Here is a 15,999-nt window from a genome sequence, read left to right as displayed (position 1 = left end):
CTGAGTTGCAACAATGCGGCACTGTGCCAGCGTGACAGCCTGAGCTGCAACAGTGTGACAATGCAATCCTGCAGCAGCCTGAGTCACGATGGTGTGACAGCATAACACTGCAACGCTGTGACAGCCCGAGCTGCAATAGTGCAACTGTGCGACAGAGCAACAGTGCAACAGCATGAGCTGCAGCAGTGCTACAGTGCAGCAATGCAGTCTGAGCTGCAACAGTGAGATGGTGCAACAGCACAACAGCACAACAGCACAATATTCTGCAATGCAACACTGCAGCACTGCAACAGTGCAGTAGCAAAGCAGCCTGTTCTGCAACAGTGCAACACTGCAACTCTGCAAGAGTGTAAGAGTCCCCGCTAAAACTGTGCAACAGCACAACAGCACAACTGCCTGTTCTTCAACAGTGCAAGTGTGCAGCAGCTTATGTTGCTACAGAGCAAGGCTGCAACTGTGCAACATCTGGTGCCGCAACCGTGCATCCAGCAGTGCAGCATGTAGCACTGCAACACACAGCATCACATCACTGTGCTCACTGCTGCAACGCTGCAATGCCACAACGCTCAGTGCATTCAGCACAGCAATGCTGAACCTGCTGCTCTTCGTTCTGCAGCCATGAATCCAGCACTGCAGCTCCGTGCCCAGTACTGCAGCACTGCTCTCACTCTGCCCAGTGCTGTGCTGTGCCCACTGCACTGCTCTGACATCATCTCATATGGCTCTGTTGTCATCACACATTGCTGGGATGTCTTCTCACAGCACTGCCTCCATGTCAGCCCGACACCATGGTGTCATTCCACACCACTGGGTCACACACGCTGTTCTGATGTCATCCTATGTGGCTGCGAAGCAAGCTTGCACCGCTCTGATGTCACTGCACACTGGTGATGTCGTCCAGCACTGCTACAGTGTGACTTCCCACCGCTGTGTTGTCACCTCACATCGCAGATGTCACTCGCAACCCTCTGTTGTCACCACGCCATGATGACGTCACATCTGACGTCACAGCACATCACTGACATCGCTCCGCGCGCGCTCTCCCGCCCGCCCGCTCCCCGGGTCTTTCCCCGCCTCTGATTGGCCGCCCCGCAGCCAATCCTCGCGCGGAACCCTACGGCGGCGGCCCAATGGGGTGGCAGGAGAGTAGCGGAGGTGGGCGGGGCTAAATGCGCGCTCCCGGCGCCGGCAGCCGGGGTCGCGCGGTGCGGTGCGGTGCGGTGCGGCCCCATGAAGGAGGAGCGCGAGCAGCTGGGCACCGTCGGTAAGGCCCGGGCCGACCGGGGATCGCCAACCCGAGCCCTCGGGATGAGGGCATTGTGCCAAACTGGAAAGGTTTGGCCTCAAAAACGCTCCCGTGTCTCTGCAGGGCGCTGGCTGCAGAAGGAAGGGCGGAGGGAGGAACCCAGCGCCGTGCCGGCGTGGGAGGGGCACTGCGGCGGCCGCGGGCCGGGCCCCGGTGCGGGTGATGCGGGGCTGAGCCTCACCGAGAGTGCCGGGACCCAGCCGGGGCCCGAGTGCTCCGAGTGCGGCCTCGGCGCCACGCGGAGGACCGGAGCGGGGCCGCGGGCCGCGGCTGGGCCGCGGCCCGGCACGGGGCTTCCGCCGGCGTGCAGCACGGCTGTGAGCTGCCCGGTCCCGTGCGGTGCCTGCGGCGGAGGCCCGGCCCCGGAGCCCTCGGCGCCCCGCAAGGAGCGCAAGGAGCTGTCGCTGACGGAGAAGGTGCGCGTGCTGGAGATGCTGGAAGGCCCCAAGGTGTCCCAGAGCGAGCTGGCCAAGCGCTTCGGAGTGTCACAGCCGCAGATCTGCCGCATCATTAAGAACAAGGAGAGGATCCTGAGCGAGTGGCAGCGCAACGGCAACCCTGAACGCAAGCGCAAGAGGGAGGGCAAGGAGGGAGCGGTGGAGGCTGCTCTGCTGCGGTGGGTGCAGGGCGCCCGTGCCGCCGAGCTGCCCATCAGCAGCGCGCTGCTGCAGCTGAAGGCCAAGCACCTGGCTGAGGCGCTGGGCACGCCGGGCTTCGAGCCCAGTGGCAGCTGGCTGGCACGCTTCAAGCTGCGCCACAACGTCACACTCGAGAAGCCGATGCTGGTGCAGGACGGTGGGGCCGAGCACCAGAGCTCGCTGCCCGAGCTGCTGTGCAGCTACGCGCCCTCGGAGGTGTACAGCTGTGGGGAGACTGAGGTCCAGCTGAGAGCCGACGGCGAGAGGCTGACGGTGCTGCTCTGCACCAACGCTGACGGCTCGGAGAAGGCGGCGCTGCGGGCGGTGGGGCGCGCGGCCCGTCCCCTGTGCCTGCGTGGCATCAACCTGCGGAGCATGCCGTGGAGTTACCGCGGGGGCGGCCGCCTGAGCGCCACGCTGTTTGCTGAGTGGCTGCAGGACTTCAATGAGGAGATGCAGCGCAAGGGAAAGAGCGTCCTGCTGCTTGTTGAGGAGCGCGAGGAGCACCCCTACCTCCAGCTGTCCAACGTCCAGATGGTCTTCATTCCCCCCGCGGCTGTGCTGGCACAGCCCCTGCACCGTGGCATCGCCAGGGACCTGAAGGGCCACTACCGGCGCCGGCTGCTGACCCAGATCCCAGCGGCACGTGGCTCGGAGCCGCCCACCCTGCTGGATGCCCTGCACATGCTGGCACAAGCGTGGGGTGACGTGCGCCCGGGCCTCATCACCAGCTGCTTCCGTGCCGCCAGCTTCAGCCCCAATAGCTGCCCTGATGCGCTGCTGGCACCCGTCTGGCTCGGCCAGGAGGAGCTGGAGAGCTTTGGGTTGATGGATGAGGGGCTGGAGCGCCTTGCGGATGCTGACACGGCAGAGGCAGAGGACTGGGACAGGGGTATGGAGGAGGGCGAGGACTCTGGGGAGCCAGTGGCAGTGCAGCCGTGCCCCTCAGAGCCTGAGGTGTGGGACAGCCTGGCCACGCTGCGGCGGTTCCTGGAGTGCCGAGCCACCTCGCCGGACCTCTTGCAGACGTTCTACACGCTGCAGGACGCTGTACACATGGTGTCAGCGGGGGCAGAGCCAGCACTGCTCGGGGACAGCCATCCCAAGCAGTGAGTGGGGTGGTGGCACCAGTGGGTGTCTCATCACGAGCAGAGCTTCTGCCAGCAGCAGCCATCGCCACTGTGGAGCTGCGCTGTGTATGATGGGAGTGGGAGGGGGGACGGGGGGTAATGTCACTGTGCTCGCTGGACCCAGCAAAGAAGCAGGGAGCTCCAGAGGTTGGCAACGGGCACATTAAAATTGAGCAAGTCAGCAAAGCGCAGAGCGCTGGTGATTGTTGTCATTTACTGTCGTTTAGCGCAGCAATTAACAGAGGCACTGCATGCCTCCAGGCCGGGGTTTTGCTGCTGACAGCAGTGGTGCAACCCTGATTGTCCCATCGTCCTGTCGTGGGTTGGGGACAGACCCAACCGGTGGAACCCATGAGTGCCCTGGGAGCCCCCAGCACAGCCCCCCGATGTGTGCAGGACCCCTCAGCCTAACACACCTCTGGGTACCTCTGGGGGTACCTTGTCCTCAGCACTGTCATCCTCTACGGCACTGTGTGTCCCCAGGTTGGGAAGGGACATGGGGGGGACATCCCCCAATTTGTGTGTATTGGGCTGGGGACAAGGCTGTCCCTACAGCTTGCAAAGGTGCCTCGTGCCCGCTCCTGCCAGAGCTTGGAGCCCCCTCCTCCACACAGGAGAATCTCTGCTGACACCCGGCGTCAGTCTGATGCTACAGAGCACCAGGGCAAAGCGGGAACGTGTTGGGTTGTTGCCCCCTCAAAAGCAATGAGGCACAGAGGACTGTGGGGGGGGTCATGGGGTGTTTTGGGCAGGGGGTGCTGGCTGGAACACAGCTGTGGTGGGACACGTGGGAGGTGCTCATGAGGTGCCCAGGGCGGGGGCACTTCGGGATGCGGCGAGAGGGGGGGTGGGCAACGGGCCTGGAGGAGGGGGGTCAGTGCACCCAAAGGGGCGCTGGGGGAAGCCAAGGGCAGCTCTGGTGGGGGGACAGGATGGACTTAGGGTGCACGGAGTGAGGGGGGGCACCCGTCGTGAGTCTGCCCGGGGGAGGGGCACCGCACGGGGGTGTAAGCGAGCGGTACGGAGGTGCGAGGAACGGCCCGGGGGTGCGCGGGGAGGAGAGCGGAGAGCGGGAGGAGCCGGGATCCAGGGAACCCGCAGCTCCCGCAGCTCCCGCAGCTCCCGCAGCTCCCGCAGCTCCCGCAGCTCCCGCAGCTCCCGCAGCTCCCGCAGCTCCCGCAGCTCCCGCAGCTCCCGCAGCTCCCGCAGCTCCCGCAGCTCCCGCAGCTCCCGCAGCTCCCGCCCAGCGCCGCCCCCGGGCCCCGCCCCCTCCCCGCGCAGCGCTACGCGGCGTCGTTCCGCGGCGCCGCCGGTAGGGGGCGCCCACAGGCCGAGGCGCGCAGCCCCGCGCCGCGCCGCGCCGCTCGGAGGCGGAGGAAATGAAGGCGAGTTCCGCCGAGGCGGGAGCCATTACCCGCCGCCAGCGGAGCTGAGCCCGCCGAGCCCGGCTCCGCCGCTCCCCCCGCCGCTCCCGGCCCGGCACAGGTAGGCGCCGCCGCCCCGCCCCGCGGCTGGGGGCAGTTCGGCCCCGGGCCGGGCCCGGCGCCCGCCCGGAGCGGGGGGTGGGGGCTCGAGGGCGCGCTCCGTTCCCGGCCCCTTTGTCCCCGGTGCCCGGCGGCGGGCGCGAACAAAAGGCGGCCGGAGAGGGGCAGGGCGCGGGGTGGCCCTTCGGGCGGCGGCCCCCCGGAGGGGCGCGAGGCCTCGGCCGGGCCCCGCGGCGCCGCGGCCCTGCGGCGCCGCGGCCCTGCGGCGCGGCTGCGAGCCTCCCGTCGCGGCCGAGGCCTCTGCCTGCCCCGCCGTGCCGCGAGGATGCTCCGTGCCCGAGGCCTCCGCTCGTCCCCCCCGCGGTCCGGAGCCGCTCCCCGGAGCCGCGCCGTGCCAGAGCCGCTCGCCGCGGTTTCCCGGTTTCTCCGTCGCCGCCGGGCGCCCGGGCCGGCCGTGCATTTCCCCGTGGCCGTGAGGCGCCGCTCGCCCTGCCCGAGCCCTGCGGCCCCGCGGCCCTTCCGCTCGCCGTCTTGCCCGAGGTCTTTGCCGTGGCCTCGAGGCGCTCGTCGCGGCGCAGGCTTTACCCCGGGCCGTCACCTCCGTGCCCCGAGGTGCCCGCTGTGTCCGAGGCCTTCGCTGCCGTCTTTGCCGCGGCCGTGAGCTGTTTGCCGTGGGTCAAGGGCTTCGCCGTGGCTCCCAGGCTCTCCTGTTGGAGCCGAGGGGTTCTCCGTGGCCCCGAGGTCCACACCTGGAGCCTGAGGTGCAGAACCCGGCGGTGTTCTGCTCGCTCTCTCCTTCCCAATGGGAGAGGACTGAAAAAACTGAGCTTTAAGGTTCTTGCCGTGGCTGAGATCCCTGCCAAGGTCTTCGCCGCAGCCTTGAGATGCTCAGCACAGCCAGAGCCTTTGCCGTGACCCAACGCCTGCACCACGGCCGAGGTCTTTGCTGTGGCCTTGAAGCCTTGATGCTTTGGCTGTGGCTGCGGCCATCACCAGGTCCTGGCTGCGGACCTGAGGTGCTGCACGTGGCCAAAGCTCTCACTGCGGCCCAGAAGCAGCCGCTGTGGTGCTGAAGTTGTCGCTGTGGCTCCTGCTGTGGCCCTGTGCTCTCACAAAGCTGTCTGCTGGGGCACTGAGTGTGCAACTAGAGCTGCTCCCCGTGGCCCTGAGCTGCTCTTCATTGCCCTCCGTGTGGCACTGATGCCTCCCTGTGGCCTCGAGGCTCTCCCCGTTGCCCTGTGCGTGGCCCCAAGGCGCTCACCGTGGCCCCGAGGTGCTCGCTGTGGGACCACAGCCCACCTCACTGTGACCGTGACCCCCTCTGTGCCCCCCGGTAGCTGGCTGGGGGCCCCGGATAGCTCTGGTTGGAGAGGGCCGGGTCTCCCTCGGTATCCCTGCCTGCCATAGGGGCCCTGTGGGGCGATGCTCTGCCACCACCCACCGCTGCCCTTTCCTTTTCTCCCCTCCCAGGTGCCGGGGCGAGGGGATGAGGTGCCCCCCTGCCGCGTGGTGTGCCGAAGCGGCTCTTTAGATCCTCCCCGGCCCAAGCCTCCCCTGCCATGGATGCCTCGGGGGCCGTTGCTTCGGCTCCCTCCTCCGCGGCTCCCTCGGGCTCCCGCAGCCCCATGTTTCCCCCAGGAGCTGACAGAGAGGAGTGGGGACCGAGGTTCAATTGTGCCCCTTCCACCTCTGCCGCAGCCTCGCAGGCGATGCCAGCATCTGGCCGGAAGAGGAAGGCCAACTTCTCCAATGACGAGACCGAGACGTTGGTCTGGAATGTGGTCCGGCATTTCAGCGCCCTGTATGGGTCAGAAGCCCTTCGGGCTCACCCCGTGCGGCGGAAGCAGCTCTGGACCCAAATCCAAAGCCGTGTCAACTTCCTGGGCTACACCGAGCGCTCCATCGACGACCTCAAGCACAAGTGGCGCGACCTGCGGTTGGACGTCAAGAAGAAGATCACCTCCAAGAAGCACCTGCCCATGAACCGCGCCGGAGGGCCGCTCCACAAGCCGCGCCTCACGCCCCTGGAGAAGATGGTGGCTTCCACCTTCTTGCAGGCCAGTCACGACTCGGAGCCCGAAATCATCCTGGATCCAGGTCAGTCGTGTGCTGGTTGTCCGGGGCCGGGAGAGCTGGGGCAGCAGAGTGCTGTGCTGCAGCCCTGCCTGCGCTCTCAAGTCATGTTGCCCTGGTAATGTCACTGGGCTGCGGTGCCCCAAGCTCTGGGGTCTGCCGAGCAGTTGGATGGTGGAAGGAGACTTGTGGGTTTTGCTCTCCTATGTGGTTTGTGTCGGGATTGCAGGGCTGCAGTCCCGTATCTGAATAGCAAAGCACTGGGGTTGGAAGCTGAGTAAGCTGGAATTAAAATCCACCGTGGGAATAACCTGGGATTGACATGAACGCGTCAAGCATTGTGGAGTGGGTATTTGTTAAGTCCAGTGTGCTGCCTGGCATCGCTGGATACTGTCCGAAGGCAGCCAATAGAAGACAGGATAGGATTTTATTTCCCCTGTTCCTTTCAGTGTTAGTGTTCACTAACACTGTTGACTTTTAGCTGAAGCCAGAGAGAGTGGGAGCAGCTGCTGCATTACTGTGGTGCTGTGTGAGGCTGGGGCTTCCTGGGCACGCTGCACCCTCTGCTATCTGCAGAATACACCTGAGTCGTGGTCTCATGTGGGTTCTGCTGTTGGGTGACACTTACTTCCCTCAGATAACCCAGGAGATGCTTGCAGGGACAATGCTGTGGTTAAGTAGCCAATGCTGTGGACTGGGCCACCAATGTGCTTGGTCACTGGCCAGGAGGCAAACATCCCCTCCGCCGTTTCATTTCCACCAAGGGGACATGTCTGTGTTCTTTGTACCCTCGAGGACACCAGCAGCTGTTCCTGCTCCTTCCTCTCCTCTTCATCAGGTTCCACAGGAGATGGGTGGGCAGCGTGGCTCTAGTTTCTTTTCTGAAGCAGGCTCGGGCTGTTTCAGAACCAGAACCCCTTCTTAGTGCGGTGCAGAAAAGTTTTGGGCTTGAGGAAGAGGACCGGGGGGTGCCGGCCCAGTCCTGTGGGCAGGCGATGGCAAGCAGCCACGCAGCTTGTCCCTTTAGGAGGCACTTTGGTGTTAGCAGGTCACCCTCTTGCCCTCGACGCCGTGCCATGTGAGCTGGCGGTGCCGCTGTCGCCATGACTGAGGCTGGATTCTCTCTGTCCCACAGATCTGTTCTTCCCGGGTGCATCCAAGCAGTCCTTCATGCACCTGCAGCCCGGCGTGAGCCACCCCAGCATTTACATTGACACCAACGGGCAGCCCTCCTCCCTGCCCGACGTGGAGGGCTCCGCTGTGCCCCGGCTGGCGGTGCAGAGCCCCGACCCCTCGGTCATCTGCGAGTACAGCCGAGGGGAAGGGCAGAGCAGCTCGGGTAAGGCTGCGCTGGGGCTTCGTGGGGGGGGAGAGGAGGGCAGCAGTGGCTGTTTGGAGCCTGGGGACCTGGCTGAGGTGGGGAGTGGTTTGCACCAGGAGCGCCATCCTGGTGTGGAAGAGCCCGGCTCTGAGCCCAGCCCTGTGGGTGCTGCCTCCATGTCTGCACAGCCCAAAAGGCTGTGGGTGCGTGAGCCCAGAGCACAGTTCTGCAAGCATCAGTGCTGTTCAGTGGCAGGAATCACACAATTGTGTAAGTTGGCGTTTAAGGAAGAGACCTTCAAGATTAAATCCAACCACTGCGGTTCTCAACAAAACAACTTCCGTGTCCACGGCCCCTGCTCTGTGAGCAGTGTTTGTGTAGCGGATCCAAGGGAGGACAAAGGCTGTGGTGTTCCTTGCAGCACTGGGCCTGCGGAACCAACAGCTGTGGGTGCCGGGAGGTGTGCAGGAAGGCGTGCTGAGGGTCGGACAGAGCGTCAGGAAGGGGTGGGGGCAGCGCTGAACCGATGTGGCAGCGATGTGTGCTCACAGGAGGGCTTGTGCTCACAGGAGGGTTTCTGTTCTCTTCCAGCCGAGTCGGGAGCGGAGCTGCGGACTCCGGACATGACAGCCATATCCCCATCCCTGCGCAACGAGTCCCTGGTGTCCTACGCATCCATGTCAGAGGAGGAGGAACGGGAAGGCCGGGAGGTGGAGAGGGGCCACGGCGGGGCGGCGGGGCTGCAGCCCGGACCCGAGGCCCCTATGTCAGCAGAGGAGGACATGAAACTGTCCCGCCAGGCCATGCTGATCCGCCGCTGCAGCTCCCAGGGCTCTGTCACCTCCCTGCCCGAGGACCCTCTCAACTCCGCGGACGCTCACTCGGACTGGGGCCACGATGGTGTGTCCGAGCTGCCCGCCCTGGGCCGCGCCGTCGACTCCTCGCACCCCGAGGAGCAGGCGGGGGGCTCGGGCCCGGAGGCGGGCTCTTTGCCCAGGGTACTGATGGGGCCCGCCTGGGAGAAGCCCCCCGACGAGGATCCCCCGGCTCGCTCCCCGCTGCACGGCGGCGCCCTGACCGAGGAGTCGCTGCCCTCCTCCGCCTCTCCGCCAGGCGACGCCCCGGCCGCCCCCGGCCGCGGCCCGGGCTGCTCCCGCCTGCGGGAGGAGCGCCGGGACAGCTGGAGGACTAACATCCATCACCTGCTGGACCTGGAGGAGCAGTGGGACCAGCTGTACCACCAGGAGCTGGCCATGTGGCAGGAGGAGCGAGCCACGCAGCGCGAGGAGCGCGCCCGGGACCGCGAGCTGCAGTTCCGCCTGCTGGGCGTCCTGACGGACATCCGCGACGAGCTGCGCTACCTGCGCCAGGAGCGGGCCGGCGCCCGCCAGAGCCAGGGGCCGCCTCCGGAGCCCCGGCCGGAGCCCGGCCCGCTCCTCGAGCAGCCCAAAGCCGAGCCCGGCTTCCCCGAGCCGCAGGCGGCGAACGCAGGCTGGGCGGAGACCGCCGCGCCCGGCCGCGGCCCCTTCGGTAACCGGGGCCGCGGCCGTCGCAGGGGCCGACCGCGCGGCTCGGCCTCCAGACACAGACGGCTGTTCCTCGCCAACAGCTAGGGCGGGAGGGTGCCGTCCCGCGAAGGACGTGGTGTGCGTACAGCCCTGCCCGGAGCCGCGGCCGCGCGTTGCTCGCGGGGGCCGGGAGGAGGTCGGTGCCCGCCGTGCCGGCACGAAGGTACGGGGCTGCGGGCGGCCGGCACCGTGCGCGCCTGCCCGCCTGCCCGCGTGTGCGAGCCCAGGCTGGGGGTGCAGCGTCGCACACGCGAGGTTCGTGCGCGCGCCGTGCCGATGGGGCGCGCGTGCGACGGCGCATAGTGGAGTAGGATTTTACTACCTTGGGGGGGGTGGGGAAGTGTTAGGAACACTTTTAGTCGCTGGTGGGCGAACATTTTATGCAAATCATTTAATGACCTAATTTGCATATAACCATAAACTTCTGTTTCAAAAAAAAAAAAAAAAAAAAAGGCAAAAAGAGGCAAAAAAAAAAAAAAAAAAGAAGCCATCACTGCATGTGTTGACTCAGTGTCCCCCATCCCCCACGGTCCAAGCACGGCCCATGCTGGGGTGACAGCGCGGCGTGCTGTCCCCGCGAGGCTGAACGTGTCACCGCGTGTGGGTGATGGCGCTGCAGTCCTTGCTGGGCGGCGCGGGTCCCTTCTGGGAGACAACAAGCAGCCAAAGGAGTGAGACGGGCACCGGGTTTTATTCCTGGTGCCGGTTTGGAAATGCGGGGGGGATGCGGGGAGGGGTGGGCTCTGCGCGCAGCCCAATTCTCAGGGCCAAGAGTTCAGCGAGGGAAAGGAAAATGAGAAACGCCGCGTGTCCCTGCGGGGCTGCTCTGCTTCCAACCCCTGCTCCGGCTCGGGGGACACCGCCACTGTCCTGGGGTGGCTTTGAGCGGGGACCCCACGGGGCCAGGGCGAAGGCGCGGCAGCCCAGCACGACTTTATTCTGCGTTGCACCGTCCATACAAAACGACACCCCAAGCACTGTACAGAGCGGGACGGCACGGGGAGTAAAAATAAGCGGGGGGGGGGGAAAGAGGGAGGGCAGAGCGGCAGGCGGGGACGGGGACGCGGCCGGCGGCGGCAGCTCCGCCCGTCGTTCCCCGGATTGTCGGGGTTGGGGTGAGCGCGGGGCTGCGAGCGGCTGGCCTCGGCGGGGCCGGCCGCCCGCGTTTGGTACGAAGCTCCGTGGCCGACGCGAGCCGCCGGTGCCGGGGGCGGGGGGGGCCCTCAGTCCGCAGCCACGGGCCGCCCCTCCCTAATCTCCGGGGGGCAACCCGGGGGGCTGCGGCGGCGGCGGGGGTCCGGCTTCGGCCCCGTGCACGCGCTGGTGGTCCTTGAGGGACTCCTTGTAGCGGAAGCTGCGGCCGCAGGCAGGGCACTGGTAGGGCCGCTCGCCCGTGTGGATGCGCTGATGCTTGAGCAGGTTCTGCTTGCGGATGAAGCTCTTCCCGCAGGCGGCGCAGACGAAGGGCCGCTCCCCGGTGTGCAGCCGCTGGTGGTTCTGCAGGTGCTCCTTGCGGCTGTAGCACTTCCCGCACTCGGTGCACTTGTAGGGCCGCTCGCCGCGGTGGATCATCTGGTGCCGCACCAGCCCCGAGTGGCAGTTGAAGCTCTTGCCGCACTCGGCGCACGGGTACGGCCGCTCGGCCGCGTGGCTGCGCTGGTGGATGCGGAGGCTTTTCTTCCCGCTGAAGCTCTTCCCGCACTCGGCGCAGCCGTGCGGACGCTCCTCCGACACCGGCACCGGCACCGGGACCCCCACCGGCTCGGCCGCCGGCCCCGGTTCGGCGCTCAGCTCTTTGCTCAGTCTGTGCTGCGCTGCCGCGTTGCCCCCGGCCGCCGCCGGCACGGCCTGTCCCTCCGGGGTCCCAAAGCTCGGGGCTGGGAAGAGCAGCTCGCCCGAGGCGCCCGGCAGCACTTCCTCGGGGGGCTCGGCGCGGGGACAGCGCTGCTCCTCCATCTTCACCAGCAGCGCCTCACCGGCTGCGGGGGGAAAGCTTTGGTCAGCGGCTGGCGGGGAGTGGGGCCGTACCGACAACGTGCTCTGCACTGCATCCCCGGCATGGAAGCACCGGGGTCGTGGGAACAACGTGGTCTCCAGTGCATCCTGACCACAGAAGGACTGGGGTCACGGCGACAATGTGGACCCCAGGGCACCGTCAGGACAGAGCAGCCTACGCACCCTAAAATCCACTCCTGCTTCAACCAGGGCACCACAGCACACGTGCAGGGCCGTCCTCGCCGCCGCCACGATGCCCATCGGGGCCACCCCAGTGGGGTCTCCCCAGTGCCACCCCCAACCCACATCAACACCAGAGCACAGCACCACAGGGGCACGGCCTCACTGCCACCGTGAAACCCACTGGGGCAAAATGGGGGCCAAACCCCAGCACATATCGGCACAGTCTGCAGTGGCTGTGGGCTGTTGCTCACCAGGGCCAGGACCAGGGACGGGACCAGGCAGGATTTCCCTCTCTGGCAGCTCCCAGGGTTCCCTGACGCACGGTTCCTCCTCCTGCTTGATCCACGACAAGAAGTCGTGAGCTGTGATCAGGGCGTCTGCACCTGTGGGGAAGGACAGGGATGGGGACATGGGGCTGTGGGGAAGGGACCGTGCTGAGGGACGGCAGATGCTGTGGGCAATGGAGACTTCACCTGCACAGGGGTCGGTGGGCATCCCCCGCTCCTCCCCAAACTGCTGCTCCCCAACAAATGCCACCTCTTGCTTGATCCGGGACAGGATGTCGGAGGTGGAGATCAGCGGCTCTGTGCACAAGGAGAGATTTGGGCGGCGCTGGGCTGCGGCCACCCAACACAGCCCCACACACTGCCCCAGGGTGTCCGCTGTCCCACAGCAGGGACGGGACTGTGTACAGCTCCCCGAGGGAGCTGTGGGTAACCATAGGACATGCCATAGGGGCAGGTGACCATGTGACATCCCATAGGTTGGGTAACCACAGGATATCCCATAGGGACGGGTGGCCACGAGGCACCCCATGGGATGGGTGACCATGGGACATTCCAAGAAGACAGATGACTGCAGGACATGCCACAGGGACAGGTGACCATGGGACATCGCAAAGGGATGAGTGGCCACTGGATATCCCACAGGTGAGCCCAGAATGGCCCATGGGGATGGATGACCACAGGACATCCCACGGGGTTGTGTGAACATGGGATGTCCCACGGTGTCGGATGACCACGGGATACCCCACAGGGTTGGTGACCACTGGATATTCCATGGTGACAGGTGACCATGTGATAAGGACGGGTGGCCATCAGACATCCTGTATGGTTGTGTGACGACAGGACATCCCATGGGGGTGGGTGACCGGCAGACATCCATCCCATGGGGACAGGTGACTACTGGATGATGTTGGCTGACGGCAGCCCAGCACGCAGGGCCACGTGACAGCAGGGTATGCCAAAGCGATGGGGGACCAAGCACAGCCAGTGGGACCGGATGGCCTCAGCGCAGCCTGTAGGGACGGGATGCTGGAGGTGTGCACCCTACAGGCAGCGGGGCTGGGGCCGAGACGGTGCCTCACCCGCACAGGCATCTGCCGGCATCTCGCGCTGCTCCAGGTCCTGCTGATCGGGGACGCAGGGCACGTCCCCACGCTCCAGCCGGGGCTGTGTGTCACTCCTGGACAGTGCTGCATCTGCTCGGGGGGACACAACGCGCGTCACAGCAGCGGCCGGGCCGTCCCCGTGACGGTGATGGGGGACGGGCAGGACGGCTGCGATATGGGCCCGACGGGGCCGTGTACCCAGGGAGATGAGCGACTCGTAGTTCTCCTTCACCAGGTTGTTGTACAGCTCCTTCTGCCACTCCTCCAAATTCTTCCACTCCTCCGCCGAGAAGTAGACGGCGATGTCAACAAACGTCACCGGCACCTGAAGGGACAAAACCCCGCAGCTCAGCGCTGCCATCCCGATGGGCTCCAAGACCCCCTGCCCCCACCCGGCCCCGGCACGGCCCCACCTTGGGCACCTCCCCGCGGGGGCCGGGGGGCAGGCGCAGCACCCAGAAGTTCCTGTTCTTCAGCAGGTTCTCCACGTGCTCCAGCCGCCGCTGCAGCAGCCCGTACTCCTGGATGAGGGTGCCCAGCACGGCCCATTTGCTCTCCAGCTGGTTGCCAAACTCCATGGCGGTTTTCTCACAGTCCAGGAGTTTCTTCTCGGCCGTTCCCGAGCGGCCCTCCAGGCTGAGCAGCCGGGTGGCCAGCAGGTCGATCTTCCTCTCCATCGCCTGCACTGTGGCCACCACCGTCCACAGCGACGCCTCGGCTGAGTGCAGCTGTGCCTCCCTCACGTGCGCCCGCTCCGGGAGCAGCGGTGGCTGCAGAGGCATCAGGTGGGGGGGTTCCACGTTCCACTCCTGCACCTGCGTGGGGAGGCACGCGCTGGGGGGCCGCGGCAGCGCTGCTCCTTGTGACCCCGCGTCGTCCCAACCCCGTTCTGTGCCCGAGCCCGGGAGAGGCTGCAGCACGAGTCACGGGGCTGCAGAATCACAGAGCTTGGAGCAGGACCGTCTCGTCCGACCACCAACCCGTCCCCACCAATGCCTGCTCCTACAACCATTGAACCTTCGTGGTTGGACAGGTCCTCCATCACCATCAGGTCCCACCGCGTCCCACCCCCACAGCTCCACTCTGAGAATCACAGAATGACAGAACCACGAAGGTTGGAAAAGACCTCTGGGATGATGCCCAGCCATCCCCACCACCCCGACTTCCATAGAACCACACAGGTTGAAGAAGACCTCCGAGATCACCAGGTCTCACCACTGCCCCCTCCACACCCTCAGAGGATCACCGAGGATGGAAGACCACCTCTCCAACGACCAGCCACCCATCAGCCCATCCCATCCCATCCCATCCCATCCCATCCCATCCCATCCCATCCCATCCCATCCCATCCCATGGTGCCAACGCTGAGAGCCACAATGATTGGAAAAGGCCTCCAGGAGCATCCAGCCCCACCACAGCGTGTCCGCGTACCACACGTGCACAGCCCCGGGATGTCCCCACGTGCCACCTGCGATTCACTGCAGATGGAAAAGACCTCTCCCACCCCCAGCCCATCGCCGCACCGACTCACGCGGCACAGCGCTTGGAAGGGACCCCCCCCCCCAACCGGGGTCACCACTGCGCCCGGCACCCCGGCCCACCGCCCAGCGCCGCCCACGAGGTCACCGCATCCTGCGGCGGCAATGGGGCGGGACCCCCCCCACCACCTTTGTTTTTTAGGGGGGGGCTTCTGGGTCGGCTCACGCGGGATCCCCCCGGGTCGGACGCGGGGACGGTGAGGCGCGGAGCTGCGGGACGTCGCGGCGGGGGAGAGGGGACACCGAGGGGGCGAGGGGTGGGGGGACGCGTGTCGACGGGGACATCCGGGGGCGGCCGGGGAGGGGAGGAGCGGGGCCGCGGGGGCCGCATCGGGGCCCTACGGGAGCGCCGGGCGGGGCGGCTCCGCCTCCGGGCAGCGCGCGGGGCCGGAGGGGGGGCGGGGGGGGCGGTCGGCCCGGGCCGCGCTTACCTGTGCGGGAGCCCACTCCGCCATGGCCCCGCAGAGCTGCGCCGGGCCCCGCAGGCCGGGACCGGGCCGAGGCGGGGAGAGAGCGCTGCCGAGCGGGGCCGCGGGGCCGCCCGACGCCGCGCACGGAGCGGGGCCGCCGCGGGGAGCGCCGCCGGGAGCGCCGCGGGGGGGAGCGCCTTGCGGGCCGGGCCCCGCCGCCCCGCCGAGCAGCCGGGGGCAGCCGGGGAACTGCATCCGCTCCCGGGGCCGAGCGGGCGGGGAGCGGCGAGAGAGCGGAGCACTGCCGCCTACCGGCCCGGCACCGACACCGGGCGGCACCGGCACCGCGGCGCTGGGAGCCGAGGGGAGGCGGCAACCGCGGCGCATCGCCGCCCCGGGGCGCCCCGTGCGGGGACGGCGGGGAGCGGGCGGACGGCGGTGCCCGCGGCTCCGGGCTCTCCGCCGCGGCTGCCCGGAGCGCTAGGAGGGGACGCTCGGCCGCCAGAGGTGCGGCGGTGCCGGCCGCGAACCGAGGGCGCCTCGCGCTCCTTCTGGTCCCTCCCTGCACACAGCGGGGTGCTCACCCCACGGACGGGGTCCGACCCGCCTCGGCACCCATCCGGAATGGCAGGAATGCCCGCAGCTCCCCGTCGCGCTGCCCGTTGCTTCGCAGGAGCTCAGCCGGCCGGTCGGGCACGACCTCCTCACATCGACTGCCGATGTTCCTCACGTGCTTGGAAGTGTCGGGTCGGGTGTTAGGAAAGGCTCCGGACGGATATTAGGAGCAATTTCTTCTCCAAGCAGCAGTCGGGCGCTGGCACAGCTGCCCGAGGAGGTGTCACCACCCCGGAGGCGCTCAGGAGCCGTGGGGATGCGGCCCCGGGGCTGTGGGCACGGTGGGGGTGGGCTGGGGGTCTCAGGGGTCTGGACCAGAGTGTCACTGCTTCCCCATCCTTGCATCAG

General features: G+C 66.9%; 3 protein-coding genes across 4 annotated transcripts; 2 read left to right on the top strand and 1 right to left on the bottom strand.

The window, feature by feature from the left end:
* Positions 1-1,158: 1,158 nt before the first annotated feature.
* Positions 1,159-3,265, top strand: LOC128086431 (tigger transposable element-derived protein 3-like). The gene is made up of 2 exons (XM_052695101.1): positions 1,159-1,264; positions 1,370-3,265. The coding sequence occupies exons 1-2, from the start codon at positions 1,231-1,233 to the stop codon at positions 3,055-3,057; spliced, it is 1,722 nt and encodes a 573-aa protein (XP_052551061.1). The 5' UTR covers positions 1,159-1,230; the 3' UTR covers positions 3,058-3,265.
* A 1,137-nt stretch (positions 3,266-4,402) lies between these two features.
* On the top strand, positions 4,403-10,006 carry LOC128086417 (uncharacterized). 2 transcript variants are annotated; one of them, XM_052695062.1, is made up of 4 exons: positions 4,403-4,559; positions 6,257-6,655; positions 7,767-7,970; positions 8,544-10,006. In XM_052695062.1, exons 2-4 carry the CDS (start codon positions 6,268-6,270, stop codon positions 9,563-9,565), a joined length of 1,614 nt encoding a protein of 537 aa, XP_052551022.1. In that variant the 5' UTR covers positions 4,403-4,559; positions 6,257-6,267; the 3' UTR covers positions 9,566-10,006. The 2 variants fall into 2 exon arrangements, with proteins under 2 accessions (XP_052551022.1, XP_052551021.1); XM_052695061.1 differs by having other exon boundaries at positions 6,029-6,655.
* Positions 9,887-15,170, bottom strand: ZNF282 (zinc finger protein 282). Its single transcript, XM_052695067.1, has 6 exons — positions 15,058-15,170; positions 13,502-13,903; positions 13,287-13,413; positions 13,065-13,178; positions 11,950-12,282; positions 9,887-11,499 (listed from the first exon to the last, which is right to left on the bottom strand). The coding sequence occupies exons 1-6, from the start codon at positions 15,079-15,081 to the stop codon at positions 10,772-10,774; spliced, it is 1,728 nt and encodes a 575-aa protein (XP_052551027.1). The 5' UTR covers positions 15,082-15,170; the 3' UTR covers positions 9,887-10,771.
* Positions 15,171-15,999: the final 829 nt, after the last annotated feature.

This window comes from Tympanuchus pallidicinctus, unplaced genomic scaffold, assembly GCF_026119805.1.
Source record: "Tympanuchus pallidicinctus isolate F22 unplaced genomic scaffold, pur_lepc_1.0 scaffold3, whole genome shotgun sequence".
Lineage (NCBI taxonomy): Eukaryota > Metazoa > Chordata > Aves > Galliformes > Phasianidae > Tympanuchus > Tympanuchus pallidicinctus.
This window is presented reverse-complemented; position numbering and strand designations above follow the sequence as displayed.